This window comes from Besnoitia besnoiti, chromosome I (genome assembly GCF_002563875.1).
Source record: "Besnoitia besnoiti strain Bb-Ger1 chromosome I, whole genome shotgun sequence".
Lineage (NCBI taxonomy): Eukaryota > Apicomplexa > Conoidasida > Eucoccidiorida > Sarcocystidae > Besnoitia > Besnoitia besnoiti.
Window position 1 is genome coordinate 406,112 of NC_042356.1, and position 22,361 is coordinate 428,472.

General features: G+C 58.5%; 5 protein-coding genes across 5 annotated transcripts; 3 read left to right on the top strand and 2 right to left on the bottom strand.

Annotated features, from left to right (window-relative positions):
* Positions 1-17: 17 nt before the first annotated feature.
* Positions 18-4,522, bottom strand: BESB_000550 (uncharacterized protein; the record flags this gene model as incomplete). The annotated part of the gene is made up of 7 exons (XM_029358810.1): positions 18-252; positions 574-683; positions 1,166-1,309; positions 1,679-1,831; positions 2,363-2,600; positions 3,255-3,436; positions 4,376-4,522. 7 exons carry the CDS (start codon positions 4,520-4,522, stop codon positions 18-20), a joined length of 1,209 nt encoding a protein of 402 aa, XP_029221722.1.
* Positions 4,523-7,047: 2,525 nt separating this feature from the next.
* On the bottom strand, positions 7,048-11,669 carry BESB_000560 (uncharacterized protein; the record flags this gene model as incomplete). The annotated part of the gene is made up of 8 exons (XM_029358811.1): positions 7,048-7,253; positions 7,803-7,983; positions 8,395-8,715; positions 9,048-9,266; positions 9,632-9,802; positions 10,265-10,470; positions 10,895-11,101; positions 11,531-11,669. 8 exons carry the CDS (start codon positions 11,667-11,669, stop codon positions 7,048-7,050), a joined length of 1,650 nt encoding a protein of 549 aa, XP_029221723.1.
* A 1,794-nt stretch (positions 11,670-13,463) lies between these two features.
* Positions 13,464-15,292, top strand: BESB_000570 (putative 39S ribosomal protein L47; the record flags this gene model as incomplete). Its single annotated transcript, XM_029358812.1, has 4 exons — positions 13,464-13,548; positions 14,015-14,229; positions 14,334-14,610; positions 15,159-15,292. 4 exons carry the CDS (start codon positions 13,464-13,466, stop codon positions 15,290-15,292), a joined length of 711 nt encoding a protein of 236 aa, XP_029221724.1.
* Positions 15,293-18,203: 2,911 nt separating this feature from the next.
* On the top strand, positions 18,204-18,635 carry BESB_000580 (uncharacterized protein; the record flags this gene model as incomplete). The annotated part of the gene is made up of 1 exon (XM_029358813.1): positions 18,204-18,635. One exon carries the CDS (start codon positions 18,204-18,206, stop codon positions 18,633-18,635), a length of 432 nt encoding a protein of 143 aa, XP_029221725.1.
* A 487-nt stretch (positions 18,636-19,122) lies between these two features.
* BESB_000590 (uncharacterized protein) lies at positions 19,123-21,483 on the top strand (the record flags this gene model as incomplete). Its single annotated transcript, XM_029358814.1, has 1 exon — positions 19,123-21,483. One exon carries the CDS (start codon positions 19,123-19,125, stop codon positions 21,481-21,483), a length of 2,361 nt encoding a protein of 786 aa, XP_029221726.1.
* Between the last annotated feature and the right edge of the window lie 878 nt (positions 21,484-22,361).

Genomic DNA, 22,361 nt, shown 5'->3' on the forward strand with positions numbered 1-22,361 from the left:
GGAGTCTTCTTTTCTATTTAGTTCACAGCGACTCCGGCGTCGAGTGCGCCGATGCCGTTATCCGCGGCCGCGATGTCCAGCCGATCCGCGAGCGACGCGGGCGAGGCTGCAGTGAGGCGCGCCCCAGAGGAGGGGCTGAATCCCTTCTTCTTCTTCATCAGGTTGTTCACGCGCAGTTGCTCGGCTTTCTCTTGCTTGCGGCTCATCTTCTCTGCAAGCTCCTGAAGCCGCCTCTCCATCTCCGTCCGGTTTCTGCAGAAAAACGCACGTAGCCGCATCCTTCGGCAACTGGGTGAGGGAGCAACGCAGCATCGCACGCAGCGCATGCAACAAAGGTGGAAATCTGCTGCTTCGACGACGAAAACCGAAAGGTGCGTGTTCCCTCTGTCTGACGTCGGTTCAACGGAGCGCCACCGCTGTTAAAGACTGACGATGTCTCGGCGCCGCGACACGAAAAGGCCTCTGTGCTTCTATCCTCTTCTTCCTCTCAGTTAGAGCTCCGCACAGGAGGTGTGAACAATGGACACGGTAGAAGACGGCACTGTGCGCAGACGCGCGAAAGGCAGCACGAACCTCGTGACTTGCTCCTCGACCTCAGTGATCTTCTTTTGAATCGTGAGCTTGGTCTCCTCGATAATTTTGTTTTTCCTCTCCATTGCAAGCTCCATGCGCTCCTCGAGAGACTGAACACACGTGGAAAAAACAGGTATGCCAATTTTCTATCAGCGAAGAGAGGCGACTCACCGAGAAGCGCTCCGGGGCCGGACTCGAAAACTCAAAAAACACTAAAAAAGTGACATTTTTTCTTCAGCAGAGAGCACTTTCGCCCTTCAACGACTGCGAAAAGAAAGGAAAGAAACAACCCGCAATCGAGGCGATCCTTCCACAGAGCCGTGCGTGAAAGTGGGGGTGAAAGCGCGCACGCGCGCTCGACTCGTTCAGAGGAAACTTTAGGCGCGCGAGAAGAGACAGAGGAACAAAGAGGGTTCTCAGGCGCGTTTCCCTCCTCGCACAAGATCAACACGTCTGCGTCGCGTGTATCTCTCGAGCGCGGTTTCGGGCAGCGCGGCGGATCCACGCGCAAAGTTTTGGCCTTTCCCTCGGTTCTTCGGTTTGAGGAGAAATTTGCATCAAGCACGAGAAGAAAACCGCATGCGTGACTCACCTTCTTCTTCTCCTCGATCTCCATCTCACGCGCCGCGATGACCTCGCGCTTTTCCTCCCACTTCTGCTTGCGGCGTGACGATTCTTCCTCCAGGAGCTGCTTCCGCCGCTTTTCGGCCTCTTCCAGCTTCTCTTGAACGCAGGACTGCGCGCGCACACACACACACCGAAACGACAGAAGAATCTGCGTCTCCGCATCCTACAAATATGCACCACGACGCATTCGCATGTGGCTGCGGCACAGCACCCGCGCGCCGAAAGGCGTCGTCTGCGAGTAGTTGCAAGTCTAGGCGCATAGAATGAGAGGTATACGCCCCGAGGCTGTCTGAAGCGTGGGTGCTTCAAAGTGAATCTCAGTCTCAACCGCGGAGGAGTACGAAAGAATAACAGAGGAAAATTCGGGGTCTGCTCCCTGGCGTGAGAGAGAGAAACGCCGATGCTTCCAGATTCGCCTCCGCGTCGCTCTCCGGTTTCCCGCCTCCCGCCTCGAGCGCCGTTTTCTCCGTCTTCTCACCTGGAGTCTCAGCGACTTTTCTTCTTCTTCGAGTTTGTTCTTGCCCTGGATCTTCTCGACTTGCTGCAGCGCCTTAGACAGACGCTCCCTCTCTTGCGCACGCATCAGCAGCCTCCGCTCCTCTGCGCTTTGCATTTTCTTCTGCAGGTTTGCCTGTGAAAACAACGCAGATCGCGCTTGGCACTCGTTGCTCAACTCACAGCTGAAGATTTCCCAGCGGAAAAACTAAAAAAAAAAAAGCAAACGCCAACTCGGAGGAAGATGCTGAGCTCTTTCGAGCGAGTAGGCATCAGGTCGGGCTTTGGTCAGCTTGTATTCCTGTTCGCGAAGAAATGAAACCCCTCTCAAGGCGCGTTTCACCGACCCAGAGACACAGGCACGCGTCGGCACGAATCTTCACACACGCCCAGATAAGTATACATCCCGTTCATCCAGCAGATATGCATTCTCTCCTCTACAAAGAAAGCCCCGGATCAAAGGACGCTGCTTGCGCGCACCAAAACGACACGTGATAGGCAGATCCGCAACCGACCATCGATCGAGACCTAAAAATGAAGAGACATAGAAATGGAGAGATGTATCCCTATGTAGATAGAGAGATATAGATGTGTGAGGCTTCTTGATTGATACACTCCGCCATGTGAAGGCGAGCATAAGCACGTCCTCTGAGGCGCGTCTGCTCACCTGGATGCCTTCGATTCGATTTGCGAGGTTTTCTTCTGCGCGTCTTTGGTGGAGCGCCACAGGGTCGGAGTCCAGGGAGAGTGCGTCTGCGCCGTTTTCCTCGGTTTCGGTCTTCTCGAAGTCCTCGACGCCCTCAAGGATCTCCAGCGCGCGTTTGTCCAGTCGATTTGCGCGCAGCTCCAGAGTTCGCGTGCGTTCCTCCTCGCTCTTTTGGACCCGCTGAAGCACGCCTTGACGCCTGCGCACAAGCAAAGAGCCGAAGGCGACGCACCCCAAGCCCGTGAACGATCGCCCGCTCACTTGCGTATCCATTAAATGTGCCCAGCCCTTTTTCTGTATAAACAATTCAGACTACACGTCTCCCTTTGTCTTTCAAATACGCTTAGTCACGCTGTCTTCGGTACACACACTGTCTATGGGAATCGCGCTTCACCACAGGACAGGCTACGCAGTCTGTGGACGCCGCCGACTCCAGGCCTGCAAAGCGAGGCTGACGGCCGTGGAGGCATTCCGAGGAAAGCAATCGACGCGATGCAGCGCCACGGAATGCCCATGGAGCGCCATCGCCTGCTAGTGCAGCAGGTCCTCCACAAGCATATACGTAGAAATCTATGTGTATATGTACATAGATACATATATATGTATCTTTCTGGGTTGCGGCCTCAGGGGTGGACGGAAAAGCAGACTCAGCTGCATGTTTTTCTGTGAAGATGTGCAAGAAAGCAGACGAACATGCATTCACGTGCGAATAACAAAAGATATGCATCGGTTTCATCGGCGAGAAGAGTCGGTGACAGTTGGTCTCCTGCAACGAGAGTTGGCCTGCGTCGCCACGCCTCGGGGGCACGCAATGGAGGCGCTCGCTGCGCCCATCTCGGCGAGTCTTTTTTACCGTTCAATGAACTTTCTCGCAGCGACTCGGCGCCTGCGGAGGTAGTCCTCGTGGCGTTCTCGCGCGCGTTTCTCGCGTTCCACGAAGGAAAAGCGACGCGCCAGCCGGTGCCTGCGCGTCTCGAGTCTCGCGGAGACTCGCTCGTGGATGCTCACCGAGAGCTCGCTGCGGCTGCAGAGTCTCTGCAGACATGCAGAAAGCAGGAAGACATGCCAGACACATTTGGGGGTCACGCCTGCAGAGCTTTCTTCTGCAGCGAATAGCCGACTAAAAAGTCCCGCGTCGACTGAGAGGTCGCACGACGGGAACGATCATGAGGTCGCGCACACAGTCAGGCAGTGTGGTGCTTCACACGTTCAGAAGGATGTAAGGAAAAGAGAGCACAGAGGGGGAGCCAGGAGTGCCCGGAATCAGCTTTGGTAGGCTTTGCCCGGTCTGGCCTGCAGATGAAGCCGCTCGCCGTCCGCACACCCCCGATGGCGCGTTTTTTTCGCCGTTCAGCCTCAATAGTGCTTCTCCAACAGCCCGAGGGATGGCCGTAACGACTGCAAGGCTCCTATATAGATTTTGTTGTCTTCTGGAGCCCTGGACACGACGAAACGCCGCGAAGTCATTCCCCCCAGCGGGGAGATGCAAGCAGAGGGAGCCGTACTCACGTCTGGTGTGGAGCGGTGAGACCGACGGCGTGAGGCAGCCAGCGTCTCCCGTCCGACAGGACGCAAAGACGGGCGAACAATTGAATGTGAAACGTGTATTTTCGCTAAACCGTGGGCACATGAGAGGCATCAGACCAGAGGACGGGGGGGAGTCCGATGCAGTGGGTAAAGGGTGAGACAAGGCAGTACGAATAATGAAGCGCGATCTCCTCGGCGAAGAATCAACATCGTAGGCGACGGCGATGTCCAGCGGCTTTTCGTGTTTTGCAGCTGAGAAGCGGGCATCTGACGCCCCCTTCGAGAGATTGCTACTGCGGAAAGGACTCCTCAGGGTAAACTCGTGCCCAGCGAGATCCGGTGGCGATCCTCGCTCGGTCGTTAACTCGGTGTCGCTTGTTTGATGGGAACACCAAACTGTGCGCGAGCTTGAAAGACTTGGAGGAGCCGCGATCCGCGGATTCTCACCTGAAATTTCACGACGTAGCCGCGAGCCATTTCACATTCATCTAGGACAACAAAGTCGTCCGTCGATTCAAGGTGGCTTTGAGACGCGCTCGCCGAGTCCGGCTGGCATTCTCTTGCGGAGGACGCTTCGACGCGTTTGTCCGCCATTGTCTTTGAATCTTTTGCAGCCGCAGGGTCGGTCGCTGTGCAAGCTCTGTGTCTGTGTTGGAAAAAAAAGAAAGATCTGGTTGCGGGCGGGGGGAAATGCAGCATATCTGTTTTGTGAGAAGATCGCCCTCCTCTCAGACTAGCAGTCTTTTGGTGGTTCACACGTCTACCCGAGGGGGGAGGAGGGGTGGCGCGCGAGGGGAGCTGTACGTCAGCGCAAGGTGGATTCGGAGTTTTCTCGACGAGATCGAGGGAACCGCGCACCGCAGGCAACCTCTCCCGTGCGCGTTCCATACGCAGAAAAAAGACAACTATCTCTTTGCGCACAGACGAAACGCTGCAACGTTTCTCGACTTCGACACGCAGGGGCGCGCGCACCTGGAGATACACGCTGGATTTCCGCGTCCAGAAGCACGCTGACGCGCTCCACCCAGCTCCATGCTGAACCCCTCGGGCTGGAGAGGAGCATCCACGGCAATGACGCGGAAACAAAGAGACCGTGACATGCACAGAGAACACTGTACCTCGCCCCGTAAGAAAGGATGCGCGAAAATCGCGCGCGAAGAGGCCACCGGTGATGCCCTCGAAACAGGGAACTGCAGCAGCGAATGGAGCCAGCTTGCCCGCCAGGCTACCGGCACGTGCGCAAGGAAAAGTACGACAGAGCGGCCTTCAGGTTTCTCAAAGGAACAGCCCGACAGCAGCGGGATGTGTAGACGACTCATGTGACGCACACGTGTCCGCCCTGCCAGATCCGGAGAGGGAGGAACTCCTCAGAACAGACCAGGCAGCGATGGGTAATCGAGACCCAGAAACCGCAGACACCCAGTTCACAACACGATGCCCGGAATGGGTGAGATGTTATCTCTTGTCGTTCCTGATCTGGCGTGCGGATGCAACTCCGATGGCTGGCGAGGCCATTCACCTGCTGCGGACAGAGTTTGGATGGCCGTGTGCTGGTAGTTGCAGCACTGGCATTGTGTACAAATAACCTGGCGGAGGAAGGGAGAGGAAAAAAATGCCGTGGATCGACTGGGAATCATCGCTAATGGGGTCTTTTGCAGTTCTCACAGGGTAGTGGCTACTGGCCTACAACGGGATGGGTATTCGCGATTCGCAGCGCCGGTGCTCTTAGGACCACGGCAACATTGTGGAAACACAACTTGGCTGGTATGTCTCTTAGCCACAAGGGTGTTTGTCTCGTTTTGGGTTACGGTTCACGTTCTTCGGTGCCGCCGTGGAGGGCGGCGTGTCCGCATCGCGCCGACTCATACACCCAACACGGAATCTGAACCCCTGGCTCACAGGGATGTGGCAATCGTACATCCAAACCGGATTCGCTGCCATAGAGAGATTGCGCTAATCGCGTGCACTGTGGCAATGGAATAGCTTAGCCACAAGAACTGATCGCCCAAGCATGGATAGCGCGCGCCTCGTCACCGGTCTATACCGCTGCGTTCACTGGGTGGAGGATACAGCCTCGTTCCGACAGCAGCACAAGATACATCGGCACCGCAGCATCTCCACTCCATTTAACTCCTGCAGAGAGAAACCCTACAGGGAACGGCGTGCTCACTGTGTTGCCCCAATCCTCAGATCAGTAGTTCCCGGGGGACGCATCTCTCCAGCCCTCCACAACCGCAAGATCGGCGCACATTTGCGCAGATAGAGTGAACTGGACTCATTGAACGAGAAGCAAACCGCGTGACTTCGGGTGAAAGTATAGCCTTCATAGAGTTGGTTGCGTTGCAGTCCTCCTATTCTTCTTGGATAGTGTCGATTCAAACTTGTCCATCACCACAGCGACGCCGCGAACTCGCCTAAGACTTTATCGAAAAAAAGTATCATACGACGCCCCCGTCCGCCACCCGTGCGTTGATCGCTCTCAGCCTTGGAACAATGGCCAAGGCTTGCGCCTACGCGTTTGCTGAAACCCACATTCTGTTTCGTTTCACTGCATCTAGACGGCTAGCTGGTGTCACCGACTTTTAGAGCTTGGCGCCACCCCGGCTCTTGACTGCTGATAGACAGCGCGTGGTAGACTAACGTGTTCAGATCGAATGTGATTCTATGTGGGAGTGTCTGTCAGCCTCGCAGTCGCGCAAGCGGTTCAACGTGCTACGCTTTGTGTGCTGGGCGACTCCAGGTACCTCAAAAAAAGAGTGTACGCAACCGAAGCGCCGTTGTTCCAGCGCATCGCACCAAAAAGCGCTAGGTAATTGATGCATATACTCTAGTATCCCGCGCAAAAGCTTAGAGAAAAGCAGCATGAGATGAACTACGGAATGTTTCAGCAGCAAGTGAACGGCACCGTGTTGTCGTCCTTGTTGTCTCCTGTCAAACAACTTTTCTCCGTTATGCGGTCAAAACGAACGACTGGGCTCCGTTCGCAATCTGCCATGCATTGTGGGGACACGCGTCCACCACTGAAAACGACCCGAACAAAACCTGCTTTAATTCGCACGTGTCGCCTCGCGCCGTGCTGCGGCTGCCACTTCACGTTCGCAACACAAGCGACTCCGCTCCTACGCCTTGATGATAGTGGCAGGGTCAACATCCCGAAAAACAGATTTTTCAATGTCGGCAACCAGTACACTGGCGTCCGTGACGTCGTTCAAAGAGGCCACCGCCACGCGAAGGGCATGAAGCGACTGCGGCAGCAACTGCGTGCTCGAGAATAGCTTCGGGTTCAGAAGTTCTAGAACATCTTCAAGCAACTCCAGCTGGCTATCTGCATCGCAGACTCCACACCACGGCAGCCGGTTTTGCCTCTGCGGACGTGTTCGCCGTATGTGTTGCCTCCTCGACGTCTCGCCGACACCACGGCGAAAACGCTCTCCACGATCGCATGCAGCGCGGCGCGGCGCTTGAGCCGTAAACACTATATGCTATAATGCCAGCGTAGTGCTTCATTTGCTATCTTGCAGATCCACCCGCCTAAATGTTCGGTTCGCCAACGTGGCATTAACACTGCAGACGAGTGTCCGATCCCTGAGCCCTTGTTAGATGCAGCACTCCCGGTTGATGCCGTCATCCGAACCAAAAGACGACGTACGTCTGTGCCAGCAGCCGCGGTAATACGGGGGATACGAGCGTCTTCCAAAATTACTGGGCCTTTTTAATATTCAACCTTTACATTTATTGATTTTAATATTCTATAGCCCTGTAAAAATCGCCCTCCCGTGTCCAGCCGGAACGTAAACGACGGCGAGCGGGTGAGTGCCTACGAAGACTTAACCAAGTGTGCATAAATATGCATCCACTGAAGCGCGTGACTCACCAGTCGTATCGATTCTGCCTGTGGCCACAATGAAGTCGTTCTGCATGTCCCCAAGGAAGTGCTTCATTGGCTCCTCAGGCATCCCGGCGATTGCCTTATCTAACAGATCGAAATACTCTTTCAGCACCGACGCATTCCGCTCCAAATCCGCCACCTCCTGTGACCTTCTCTTAAACAAGGCCTGCATACCACAGAGCGAAAAATCGCGATAACTCTGCTTTGACAGCGCATGACAACTCAAAGACACCCACAAGCAACCTTGCGAGGCATCGTGAGCTCGAACTAATTACCAGGAAGCGTAAGCAGTTCACTAGACAAATGGCTGCCCCCTCCCGGCCGAACGACCGCCGAGCTCCTGAGACGTGCGAGCCGTCGACGGCAAGACAAACTGCAGGTCAGAGGTATTCTAGCTAGCACTGGCATCATACCGGCCTCTTACACCACTTAAAAAATACAACTCATCGCATCTGCGGAGCTGCAAAGCCTAATATGCGGAGAAACACTCGGGTACTCCCTCGAGTAGAGCAGCAGACTGAACAAAACACGTAGTTTCGGCAGCACTCAGTCGCCTCACTGTTTGCTCCAGTTTTACCTGGACGCTATGGAGCGTTGTTTTCGGGTCACTCATCAACGTCTGAAGTTCATCAATGAACTCGACGTCTCCCTTTCTCGCGGTGTCAGTCGCCAAGTGGTAGTGGGATCGTATCGTGCGCGCCTGAATGCCGACGCGCGTGTTTTCGAGCTCGTTCAATTCGTCCTTGAAACGCTCGGATACCTCCTCGACAAGGCGTTTGAACCGAATCAGGGGCTCTTCATTTGGGTCGAGCCGCCACTCAGGACTCACGTAGGACTCCCAGAGGTCCGGCGGCGGATTCGGCACGTACCTCTTGCGAAGAAGCACGTATGCCGTAGACTGCAGAAAACCCCACCATAAAGACACTCGCCACATCGAAAAAAATTCACTGTCTCTCTCCTGAAGACCTCACAGTAGCCCACGCTCGTGCCCTTGCGCCTGTATAGTCGTTTTGCAACTGCATCGAGAGAACCAGAGTTCTTGCACGCTGTCCAGAACAGACACGCGTAAAAAGGCTGAACGAATCCGCCAAGCGACAGCACACCGCTACAAATTAAGCCGAACCGTGGAAGCGCGATTTCTAGCCCGCGACAGAGAGACGCATGTGGCGGATGCGCAAGAACAAAGGCCTGCGGGTTCGGTAGACATGCGCAGCTTTTAGATTCACTTACGGAGGTCATATCAGGGTCGAGAGGATCGGGAAGAACTAGAAGAATTTGGCGGAAGTACTTTCCGAGTGCTTCCAGCGCAGCATGGCTTAAGCGGTGGCGCAGCACCAGAGTCGTGGACTGATCAATCTCTTCGAAAAGCTTCAGCGCCAGCGCAACTGGGTACCGCATGTCGGACTGCACGACGTCCAACGGAATGTCGTTGTACTGGTCTTGAATGAGCTGCAACATAAAGGGACGGCGAAATACACAGTGACAAGCCGGCAGCTGCCTCGAAAGCGTCGAGGTTTGTCGCTGCCTCGTCGTATATAGCGCGATGTGAAGCTCGTGCCTCACCGAAGTTCTGCTGCTGCTGCACAACTGGGAGCACACAGTCAGTTGTGAGGAAACCGAGTTTCGTCTATTTGCCACAAAGCCAACATATCCGCGCTGCGCCTATCTGCAGCGGCGAGACAGCGTAGCACCATGTGAACGTTAAAAAAAGTGTCGAGTCCTCTTTTTGGGTGAAGGCGTCCAGCGTGCGCCTCTGAATCGAGCGGATAGGGGGCGCCCGCGCGTAATAGATGCTACCCGAGCAGAACCCCTACTTTTTCGGCCTTGGAGTAGACAGCCATGAGGCGGTCTCGCTCCTCTTCGTGGTTTTCCTTCATGCAGAAAAGGTGAACATTCTCCTTGAGCGAGCATACGCCGACGCCGGATGCGAGAAACTTGTCGCAGAGCTCAGGCTCCTTCTCAATGGTAATCACGCGCCTCGCTTTCTGAACCAACACGCAGCGGGCAGCCGCCAGCAAAGGCGAGCACCCGTGACGAAACCCACACATGCCTCGCTCGCCTGCCGCAAGGACTCTTCGTAGTCTTCTGCGTGAAGGCAGCCGAGAGTCCTCCATGCTGCCTTCACCCAAGCAACAGCCGCTGATGCCCGCGTGCGGTTCCTCTGCGGCGCAGCGACTCGTCGGTCGGTACTGGGGGGTACGGACGCACGCTTCTACTGGAGACCCGCGCAAGAAGCGTATCTTGTTCAAGGCTTGGAAGGCAACGCAGGCGGTCTCGCGGAATGCCGGCAGGAGCCACGTCCTCTCGACTCGTTAGCAAACGAGACCGCGCGCGGGAGAACGCAGACCGAGCGCCGCGCTTGGCTCCGCGACACCTGTGCGCAGCACGCCCAAGTGACCCTCCCCCTCCCTCTTCCCGGCCGCCCAGCCCTGCGAGGGAAAACTCACTTCTGCGTAGGCGATAACTTCCTTGGAAATGCCGAAGAGGAAGATGGTCTGGTCTTCGATGTCGGCAGCCAACGTCTGCTCCAGCTGCTCCTTAGCCAACTCTCGGAACACGCGCGCCGCTCGCCGGTCGCTCTCCAGGGCCTTTTCCGGAGGCGTCTCCAGCGCGAGAATGCGTTCGTCCGACCGCTTGCGCGTGTGCTCGGCGCCTGACACACACCCACACGCCGCAAAAGGAACTTCGCTGAAGACGGGGAACGCCTCCGGGGGATTTGCCGCGCGCGACGAGCGACAGCACGGGCTGTGACGCAGCGCTACAGCCTCCTCCACTGCTCGCCACAGACGGGGAGAGCAGCGTCTCGAATGGGGGTGACGAAAACGGCTTCCTAGACACGAGTGAGGCACAATGCGAATGCATCCGCGCAGTGTTGCCCAGGAGACGCCTCGCCCCGCGAAACAAAAACGCCTATTCCACGGCCGCGCTGACCAGAAGCCTCGCCGTCCTGTGCTGGACTCGGCGCCTCTGCAAGCGGCTCTGCAACCCTCTTGGGCGCCAGCTCGGCACAGACCAACAACCCCGCGCCTCTACCCCCCACGCCACCCTCCTCCCTGGAGGGCTGCCAGTGCACTTACGCTGCTCAGTGCCACCTTTGACTGCGGAGGAGACCTTGAGGACGTCGTCGCTGTCCGCCACCTCGCCTGCCTGGAGTGTGCAGAGGGCACCCAAGTCGACGTCAGCGGCCCTGGCGCTTGTGCCCATCTCACTTTTCCCGTTATCCGAGGTGCCTGAGCGGAGAGTTCCGATGCGCTCCAAAATCTCCGCGCGGGTGGTCAAGTTCACTGCAAGACGCACAGATATGTCCAAAAACGCCACTCCAGAAAGAGATCAGGCGTGTGCGCGGAGCTCTGAGGGAAAGGCGTCGCCGCCTTCCCTCCGCGCTTTGCAGAGACGCACAGAGGAGGGCAGCGACCCGCGCCTGTCGCCAGCCCATCGCAGAGCCAGAGTTCTGCTTAGATCGCGAATCAGATCACACAGTAGCGGCGTCCACATTCGCCGCTTGCCCGCCGCAAGCGCCCGAGCCTCGCTCGCGCTCACGAAACGTCCTCTGTGTGCATCCTTGGGCGGACACAACAAGCTGCAAAAATCAGTGCAGAGCGCAGCAGAACCTTTGCACGTCTCGGCGGCCGCCCGAACGAAACTTTCCCGTTCCGCTTTTCATCGGCAGAGGCCGCGCCACAAGGCTATCGCTTCCGCGCAGTTGTGCTTACTGAACATGGCATCTAGGGCCTGCAGCTGCTGCGAAGAGGCCGTGGCGAGGAGAGGCGCGTCGCCAAGCGAGCCGAAAACCAGAGAGACAAGGACGCCCGCGAGGGCGCCGCAGAGAGTCTGCACTGTCAGCGTTTCCATGTTGACCGCACCACCGCACTTCTCGAGAGAAGCGGGGACCGACGAAGTGAGAGACAGCCGTCGACAGGGCGTGTGACCAGAACTCGACTCGATACCGCAGACCGATGGCGAAAGCACGGGTCTGACGCCCACGGAGGCAGCGGCACGCAACGAAATAGCAAAAGAAACTCGTACGGAATAAGGATACAAGCTGTTTCAACAGATCTGCGCTATTCACAGGGACGCATAGTCTGAAAACCAAGAAGCTCGGGAACGGGAGACGAAGCGCAGAGGCGGGCACTTTGCTCAGTTCAGAAATCGGCACACACGGGAAGTGCAAATGAGCGCTCGCTCGCACGTAGGCAGCAAAATGCAGGGGAAGGGCTAGAAAAGGGCGCTCCACAAGCTCGGAAAACAACAGGTGTCCTCCACACAGAAATCCGGAGCCGGTTCAGCTGTGAGTTCTCTGGCCTTCCGCTTCGTTCGGGCTTGCTGCTGTACCGAGGGACTCGAAACTGCGGAGTCGCTGTGCAGGATGAGGGCGCAGAGAGCCGAGCTTTAGACAGTTCCGGCTGAACCTGTAACGCATCAGGCGCCGATGGGGGAGGCCTCGCCTCGGCTGTAACCGACATCGCCTTCGCTCTCTACTCCCCGCCTCCACCCGCCACGCGTACGCAGGGCACAGACAGTGCGCGAGGGAGACGAAAGGACGGCTTTTCAGACTGATTTATACGACTTGAGCTGCAAAAAGACGAGGGCAGCTCCCCCGCCCTGTCCAGTCCAGAAGCGGTGAACTCGCGGGCCAATCTCCAGCAGTTCGCGGCGGTTGAGAGAGGCTCACGAATTGAACACGGCTCCCCGGGGACTGGCGAGAAGAGCACTCAGGCGTGATCCCTGCAGCGACGGAAATAATCACGAGTGACACAGAGCTCAGATCTCCACATTCTCTCCTAAACAGCGAGAAAATCGCTTCAGGGCGTGTCGACGAGAGCGGCGAGCATGCGTCGCTTCCCGAACCCGTGGCTACAAACGGCGCGGAAAGTTCTTGGCACGCGCGCGGGCGCGCGTACGAAGTCGGAAGTCGTCTCTTGGAAAGAGTTCACGTGCTGAGGGTCCCCCCTTCGGCCTGCGCGGGCGCTTCTTCCTATGCCCTCGTCTCCACGGACGGGTAGCTACTGAGTTTCGCTTGCATCTTTAAAGCACTCCGATTGCGCATGCACACCGAAAAAAAAGCCTGTTCTTGGTGAGCGCTTGGTTGCGGAGGCCATCTCTGGCAGCTCTCGCATGGAACGAATCCTTCTTGCTGCCTCAATGTAGCAATCTGATCCTCCTGGCGGCTACGCCTCTCTCGCGAGACGGCTTTCACAGATTGGACGTCGTCGTTTCGAGTTTCATCGTCTACGAGGAGTCACGGTGAGCGACGGGGCTTTGGCTGGGGTGGCGCCCCCGCCCTCCGCTTCTCTTCGCAAGTTTCGTCCATGCAGACAACTACGCGGACGTGACGGAAAATCTCCCAGGATCGCTGCCACTTTCAGGAACGGCCGCCGATTTCTCTTCTGCGCTGCACGGGCGCTGGCGGACGGAAGCTGCTCAGCTCTCGACCGCCAGTCTATTCTCCAGTTCGCCCCGAAGCAGATCCTTTTGAGACTCGTCGTTCTGTCGACGCGGGGGACAATCTCACAGGACTTCCAGACGCTTGAAGTCGTGTCAGACCGCAGCTGCGCCCTTTGACGCGGTTCCTTCGCCTGCGGTGCTCGAGGCGGCGCGCAGATTCCACTGGGAAACCCGCGGAGGCACGCCGACACAGTCGACGGAATGAATGCGTTCGCGACGGCGTTGCGGCGGGGGGCCGCGCCGACCTCTCTTCTGCCACGCAGAGGCATCGACGAGCTCTGGAAGGGTGAGTGGAAGGGCGACCTCCGGTGTCTGCAGCGCAGATCTGGCGTTTTGGGTTTCTGTCTCCCGCGCTCGTGCGCGCAGCCTGGTTTCGCCTCAGAGCCGTTGCGGCTTGGCTAGAGCACAATCTCATCCAGCTTTGCGGCGTCGAATCGCCACCTTCCCTCGCTTTCGTTTCTCTTGTTTGAGCCTGACAAACGGCCCTTCATCTGGGTGGCTCACGGAGCGCGGAGGAGTCTTCGAACTGCCTCGACCGAGGAAGGATTTCATCCGTGTTTGTGGAGGAAGGATGTTTCGTTCATCGGCGTTAAACCGTTGCTCGAGACCTTCAAAGCGAAGCGAGTCTGAGGCTTCTCGACGGTGCGTCGGGGTCGCAGCCTCAACGGGAAGGAGGCGCTGCGAGGGGTGAGGAGCTGTGCGTGTAGTATGTGACTTCATGCTGCGCCCGCGTCTGTGCTGCCTGTCCGCAGGCGGCTACCTCGATCCCGCCATCGGGGCAAAGCAGAAGGAGGCGAACGCGGTGTCGGGAGACGCGTGGCCTGCGTGTTTGTTGCGGCTGAAGTCTTTCGAGGACCTCCACAAACTCTGGTACATTTGCCTGAAGGAGAAAAACCTGTTGATGGGCGAGCGCTGGGCAGCTCGCCAGCATAAGCAAGACATGAAGGAACCCGAGCGCTTGCAGAAGGTGAGTCAGGAGTTGCCTCAGCGTGCGCGGCGCGGGCAGTTGATGCAGGTGACGACGAGAAGCTCTGAGAATGGCTTCTGTGACATTGTTTGTTTCCGCCCCAGGTGCGCCGAACGATGCGGCGCATTCTCATCGTGTTGACCAAGCGTGAGATCCAGCAGCAGTGCCTGCGGGCGCGAGACATTCTGGCGAAGCAGCAGAAACGCGAGGCGCTCGAGACCCGCAGGTTTCAGCTCGAAGAGAAAATGCTGCAGCTGGAGCACCGCATTCGGCGGATGGAGCCGGCGCAGTCACTCATGAAGGAAGCCTGGCAAGCGACTCTCGACCGGTACCGCGCAGATCACGAAGACATTCTGATTCAGCTGCATCCGTTGCGAAAAGGTGAGGCGCGGCTCTCTGCGCGCAGAGAAATCGCCGTCGGAACACTTTTCGAGTTGTCCGGGCGCGACTCTTTTTCCGGGGAGCTGCAGATGGCGCGCAGACCGCTTACAGCAAGAGAAGCTCGTGGAGCAGACTTGTAGGGGACGGCTTCAAAGGCGAGTCAGCACGATATGAGAGGACTGCGGCTAGAATAATCAGACAGTTGTATAGATCCCTAAGCATTTTTGGTGGATGTGTAACGCTGGCGAAGAGTTCTCTGCATTGCCACGGTGCATGAAGCATTTTCGTGGCTGTCGTATCCAAGCTGCGAGGCGCCACCGAAATCGAGATCAAGAGGCGTCTCTGTTACAGATAGATATAGTCACGACCCGCTGGACAGCTGCTGCGACAACGGGAGGGCATGCGGGCTGCGTGCTTCGGCGCGCGCTGTGCCTGCGGGTTTTGGATCGGCCTTTTTTCACGTCTCACGTCGAGCACGCCTCGGTGTGGAGGGCCGCTTGGCGTTGTTTGCATGTTATGCGTTTCAAGGTTTTTGTTCATGTGTGCAGAGACGACGCAGCTGCTCGCACCCGACTGGCGGTATGAGCGCAAGTACTCTGATTTGCCAGGACCGATTCGGTGGAAAAAGCAGTATATCCCTGCGCTGGAGGATCAGTATCGTAAACCCATTCGATTCCACTAAGCAAATGCTTGCAATAGTTTTATCTTTTTGCCTAGCTGCTATCCGTTCTTGACCGGTTCGTTCTCAGACTTACGCACAGCCTGGCATGCTGAATGCGAGACTTCGCACGCTCAGGTGCGGACGTTCAACACAATAAACCTCTGTTTTCCACTTTGAATCACCGCAAGATGCGCGGCCTTTTCTCCGCGGTACCGAGATGTTTCCGGTTTCCGTGCGTGTATCAGAAGTGCGATGGCACTGAACACGTCAGAGGTTTCAGCGATCCTCCAGTCGGCTACGAGCCAGGTCACAGTGACACTTCAAGAAGCATTAGATTCCATTCTGCTTGTCCAATATAGTAACGCTGCCCCTCCAACACGCCGCCCAGGAAGATGCTTTGAGACGATATCCGGGACTCTGTGTGAGTCGCGCAGTCGGGTCGCGAACCGCCCAGGCAGACGCCGGAAGACGACGCGGCTGTACTCGCAGTTGCTGGTCGGTGCCAGCAGGCAATCGAGCAACTGGCACTCATTCCAGACTTTAGAAAAGTTGGGATTTCTACTGCGTTGTTCAGAGCAGATCGGTAAAACACCGCCAGGTGGACTGAACAAGGAGCCTCTTAGGGCGTCCCTGTGCGTCCTGTCCACCGCGTAGGACTTTACTAGGAAGAATGTTTATATGCTACGAATGTTTTAATACTTCCTATATGAATCCGGAATGCCGTGGGCGGGTGGCACGTTTGTAGTTCCGTCCCACTTTTATTTATATATATATAGGTCGTGTGCGTGTGTGTGACTGCACATCTTAATGACCCCACTCTTCACAAATCAGGCGGACACACAACACATATACGCAGGCAGGCGCAACATCTGGCAAATTCATGGTTTCACTGGACAGAGAACAGCGAAGCGCTGGAGAAAAAGAGTCGCACACATGTCTGGTGCTGTACTGTTTTGCCGAACAAATAGCGCATTGCAATGAGAGCCATTCCTGCTGCTGTCACCTGCACCTGTCTGTGCCCTCATCGGCTTCGTACGCTCACAGTTGTTGACATCATGTAGAGATGCAAATGACGCAGCATGACATATGCCTGTGCGGGTTTCTAGAATCTGCCTTGATGGAACTGGAGCGGCCTGATCCTGTATGCATGATTTGGTCGCATCACACGACAGCTCGCTACTGCGATACAGTGCAAGTTTCTCCTCGGCAGCCTTCTAACCAAGACAGGGATAAACACATAGCCGAGCTCGCCTCTTCTGGTGTCGACTGTCCTCCTCTTCGCTGGCTCGGCTCGTATCCCTTCCGTGAAGCGCAGTTTGAAGACAATCTGTCTCCTGTTTTCGACTGGCTGCGCACTGTGAAGGGACGTGTCATGGCCGGAGCCCGAATCAAACTGACTCTTCCAGCTTTAGTGCGGCGGACGGTGCAACAGCGCCCTCTACCACGATGCGAACAAGCAAGACGAATCTACCAAATTATCTTGAATCTTCGTTCCCGCTACAATGTTCCAGGCGTAGTCGTAGCATTCTCCTCGAGCTCGCTGTTCCTGCTAGTAGCTCATTTCTTGCGGAGTGGGGCGTTTCACTTTTTGCGGGTCTCGTTTGCGGACGAGGCAGAACTGTTTGACTCCAATCGAATCAACCAAGACACCAATTCGGGGAGCCTCTCGACCCGTAGCGGCCCTGCGCTCCCGACGAATGTATCGCCTTAATGTTCGCGGCAGTTAATCCATCCCTACTGGCATTCCAAGAATAGCGGTACGCGCAACTGAAGAGCAGCCTGTAAGCGACGGCACACGAGCGAGCCTGAAAACTCGCAGGTATTTCGGGGGCTGAAAGCACACTAGCAAGAGTGCAAGCGGCAGGCGCAGTCTGGATGTTGTGCGCCACTGCCTGAGTCCATCGAGGGGGGCGTGTCTTGGAGTGGTTGTACTTGCTGCCTCGTCAAACGCTGGGCAGGAAGGTGCAAGGAAACGCACAGAAGTTCGGATAGTTTCATGGCAATCTATGCCCATGTTTCCATTTTTGTTTAGCAGCGTTTGGGGCTGGGAATCATAGTGTGACTTTCCCATCTCCAGCACCCTCGGTCATTCATTGCGCAACTCTGCATGCGGACCGGCGTCCAAGACAGAAGTAGATTTCCAGTCTCAGCCTCGCTTTTCGGTTCGTTCGAGTTCTTTTATTGGCGTAGGTGGAAAAGAGGAGGCCTTGATCAGAGGCACCTTGCTGTGTACTCTTCTTCAGGTCTCCGCCGTCTTCGCCAGACGCGCGGAGGCGGCTCCGAAAAAACACAAGTAGATTCCGTTTTCACCTGTTAATCTTTGGAACTTATTTTCCCTGGGAGCCTATCTCATCTTTGTGTATTTCTCGTCTGCTGCGGAGAGCCGTCTGTCTTGCTGTTCGCCTGAGGCCTCCGCAGTTCGCTGCTGCTTCGTGAGCTGCCCCAGTTCCCGTGCTGGTGCGTTTCTCTGGCGCTTGTCCTGCCATAGAGCCGAGCCAGACTTTGAAAAGAAAGCCAAGTATTCACGCTGGAGAGCCGAGAAGAACGCACAGGCACCCAGCGACTGCAAGGTCGCGCCACGCTTCGACGGCGTACATCTTCCCGTGGAGAATCCGCCATGAACTTCAAGCGGCGCTGAGTCGTGAGGCCGTACTACGCGGAAGCCTGACCAGCCATCTGCTTTTTTTACGGTGGAACGCTGACCAGCAGACACGGCCTGCTCGCTCTACGGCGGCTTTGCTTTATCCAGACCCAGAACTGTTGCATCCCCGGCCGTCGCCAGCACACACGTAGCTGCCTCTCGTGAATGCGTTCAGAGGGATGGAGTTGCGTCGAGAAACCTAGAGGGAACCGCGCTCCCGGGAGTGAACCAGCTTCGGGAGGCTCATCGGGCGACTCTTTCTGGTCTCACGTGTCAACCCTGACTCTGCAAATGGGCAGCCGCTCAGATGTCTCTCCTCGCGTTCCGCCGGCGACGGCGTTGAAGTTCGCCGTCGCGGCGTCTGCGGCTGAACAGCGGAGTCTGCGCATGCGTTCGCAGTCTTCGTTAGCTCTGCGTCACCAGGAAGCGCGTGCGACGCGCGCGACGGGAAAGCTTGAACGGGAGTCGTTTCGACTTGGGGTGGCTGAAAGGCCTGGGGCGCCTGGGAGGCCTCTTGCGGAGCGAGCCCTGTCGAACGTCGCACCAGGATCTGCTCAGGACGTTGAGACTACGGCGTCGTCGTCACTATCCTCTTATCGCCCGCGCCGCTCTCTGCGGAAGGGAGACGCGCGCAGGCACTGTCGCGACCGCGGCGAGTCGTTTTCAAGCAGTACCGACAGCGACAACGCGACGGCGCGGGGGGGAGGAGGAGGAGGCCCCTAAGAGAGGAGGGAGGCACCTTTGGCGCCGCGGGAACCTCGCTATCTAGCCCCGCACCCGCGGACGGCGGAGCAGCGAAGGAGCGACCCGCCTCCTCTCGCGTGCCTCTGCTCACAACGAAGCAGCAACTTCTCCTTCTGCGATACCTCTGCATCTCGAACGACGAGGCGTCGCGCGTCTTGGTGCGAGCCGCCGCCCGACAGACCGGCCCCGTCGCGGGGGCGGCGGCTGTCGCCGCGCGGTACCTTGCGGCGCACCCGCCTCGAAATTCGCTCGGAGACCGGCACAGGCGTCTCCAGCGTCTCCAGAGCCAGCCGCCCCGTGGAGGCTCTTCTTCCTCGAGTTCACCACCGCTCGCAGCGAGGATATCCGGAGCGTCCAGGGACTCCCCGCGTGCCACCCTTGCTGCGCATGCGGCGCTGGAGGAGGAGGGTCGGAGTGCGTTCAGGGAGGCCGCGTCTGGCGCACGGGAAGACGGCTTCCCATCTCGATGCGCCGAGGCGAGCGCTGGCGCAGGCCTCTCTTCTGGCGACGTGTGTCTCCGCGGCGGCGTTGCATCGGAGCCGAAGCGCCGAAGTCGACCGACCACTGGCTGCAGCAGCGTTCGCTTCCGGTCGCCTGTAGCCACGCAGGAGGAGCCTGTCTCGCCTTCACCCTCGGCGAGAGTACGCGCCTCCGCGGAGTCTCCGCGTCTGCGCCTGCAGCGCGGCTCCTGGCGCGCTCCGCTCGCTGCGCTGGAGTCGGGCTCGGCGGTGGGAGCTGCGTGCGAGGCGTGCGCGTGGAGCAGGCAGTCGAGCGGAGAAGCCTTTCTTTCCCTTCCGCCTTCCCGCGCAGCTCTGCGCCGCACAGAGGGCGCCGGGGGGGAGAGCCGAGGCACACGCAAGCGGCGAAGCGTGGGACCTGTCGGGGGTCGTGCCCGTCGGCGCAGGCGTCTCCGGTCTCTCCGGAGCCGCAGGGCAGATGCTTCTGCCACTCCATGCTCTCGCCCGACGCCGAAGGCCCCCGCCAGCCTCCGCCCGCTGCGCCGACGTGCGGATGCTGCGGAAGCGGCCCTTGGCAGAGTCGGCGGGGCGTCGGCGGTTCTTTGGCGAGGTGGCGAGAGGCTGCTTCGCGTCCCTGCCTGATAGAGGCTGCGGAAGAACTTCCTTCGAATCTACACGTCTCCTCTTCGTCGTCCTGCTCAGTCTGTTCCTGCTGCCCTCACGCGAGAGTGCCGACGGCGGCGGATCTGGGCTCCAGTGTGAGGCATGCGGGCGGCCAGCCGCGGACGCGGTCGGAGGCAGATGCCGCCTGGCGCCCAAGTCGTGTCTCCTCCACGTCTGTTGCGACTGTCGGAGCTCTGCGAAGCCCCAGCGACGCAGCTCGCTTCTCGGCTCCGACGACATGTTGTCACACCTGCTCCCCGCTGACTCCGCACTCTGCAGACCTGCCCGTCGGCAGTCCTTTGGCTTCTGCGCCTCCAGGGGCCGCCCCCAGTCGCGCCGGCGGCCAGGGGTGCAACGGGTGTCTCTTGTCCAGCCCCGCGGGGCACTCACACCGAGAGTTTTCGTCGAGAAGCGACCTCGCGCGCGCCGCCGTCGCTCGAGACTCTGAACTCTACACGCAGGCGGCGGCAACGAGCCAAGTTCCAGCGGCGAGACCCGCGCCGGCCGTCGGCTGCGCACGCGCATGCAGAGAAAGTCCCCGCCCGACCGTCTGTGAGGCAGACCCCGGCGACGGATGCCGCCCGGGGCAGCGCCAAGCCCCCCCTGCGGTCGTTCGGCGCCGAGTTTTTCTGCGGCCGGCAGTCGCGGCGGGTCAGGAGAGTCGCGGCCTCTGTAGGCCAGGCGAGCGGGAAGACTTGACGCCGGACGACCATCCAGTTCGGCTCGCTTGTGTGCAGCAGCAGCGGACTGCGTCTGCAGGTCTCTCTAGGGAGGGCGTCAGTCTCCGTGGAGCGTCTGCGCTGCAGCAGCACCGAGATCTGGGCGTCTCGCCCGTCAACCTTTCGTCTCAGCCAGTTCCCAGTCACCGCGCTCGCCACGAGCCGCGCGCATCTTCGCAGAACGATGCAGGCACTGAACCGCCAGCCTCCTTCATTTCTTCAGAGGGGCGCGGGCGGGGGTCTGCGGCTGTGCCTCCAGCAGGTGGATGGCGAAGGAGCGAAGGAAGGGACTGGATCGAGTCGATGCGCGCGGAGCCCGAGAGCGCCGTTTCAGCAAGGTGGCAAGAAGACGGCAGAGGCCCGACGCTTCGCACTGTCGACACGTCTGCCGCTACTCGAACTCCTTCTTTGCGCCACGGGGCATGCTCGCACCCAGTGCCCACAACAGAGGAACCGCGGCGGCGAGCGGAAGACCTGGATGACCTGCACGCGGTTCTCGAGCGGCAGCAGCGAGAGCTGGCAGAGCAGTTGCGCCTCCTGGATCTGATCGAGATGCAGCGGCTACAGAATGGCTCGTTGGAGCCGCCAAAGGGAGGCGTGCGGAGTTCGCATCCCGAGACTCCGGCTGGACGCCCGGCTTTGCAGATCGCACAGGCGGCACCGTCTCCGCCTGCCGATGCACGAGTCTGGGAAGTCGATCTCGAAACCGTCCGCACACGCGTTCCGTGGGATGACCCCGCTGGCCCTCGCGGCTCTTCTCAAGTTGAGGCGGGGGGGCGGCCTGATCGAACCCGCGGGCTCCCTCCGCACGCGGACGACCGACAGACCCGCGGCGGGGGCCTTCCACCCGCGACCCGCGCAGAAACCGCGGAAGGAGGCCTCTCCGCAGCAGAGCAACACGAACAGCGCCTGCGGGAGCTGGAAGACGTTGTGTGGATGCTGACGGCAGCTGAGAGGAATCGCACCGGCGCGCCTTTGCATGCGTAACTCGTTTGCATGCGTCACTCGTGGACAGAATGCGCCTGCACAAAATCGTGTGGAACAACGAAACCTAGCGGGCGGGGGGGGGGGGGGGGGGGGGGGGAGGGGGGAAGGGATTAGGCTTAGGAGTCATGCGTGTAGCGCCCAGGGGTTTCTGTGTCTGAGTGGAGTGAGATGGCGCGTGCGCCGCACGCGAAGCAACTTAGAGGGAGTGTCGGCGTTTTTGATTGGTGTGTCTTTTTGAGGGATCCTTGTAGAAAGCAACGCTTTTATATCTTGTTGACATGAAGAGGGGGGGTAAAAACCCTTTGCACTCTACCTCTACATACGTGCCACACCGACGCCTTGCACGCTTCTCAGGCGACGCGCGGCGGCGATCTCTGCGAGGCTACGTTCACTCACGCTTTGAGAAAGCATTCGAAGTGCACAGAGTCGACAGGGTCTCGGCGCAACCTTCAGATCGCACCGAACTGCATGTCGCTATCCTGCACACAATCACCTATCGCGTCGCTTCCGCGATCTGAGGGAAAGTCGCCACACTCGCAAGTTTGCGGTCTCGAGTGGAGCTGCGTGCACCGGCAGGAGGAGGGCAGTTTCAAATTTTTCGCCGCCTCTGTCCTGGCGGAAGCGGAACTCCAAGGTCGGTCCACCGCATTCGAAAGCACAGAGTTTGAGGAAACGATTGGTCGCGCGGACGAGGCGTCAGGCCTGCGCGACCGAAGAGTTCCTAACGCTGAACGCTGCACGGCTCGTGGTACGTCTAGAAGCGCGACCTCACTGAATGTGAAGATGTTCGCAGCCACGTGAAGGCGCCTGGGTTGACTCTCCGAAGCGCGCGTGTGGAGCGGATGCAGGTCACTGTTTTTCTGCAGCGCAGCGGAGAG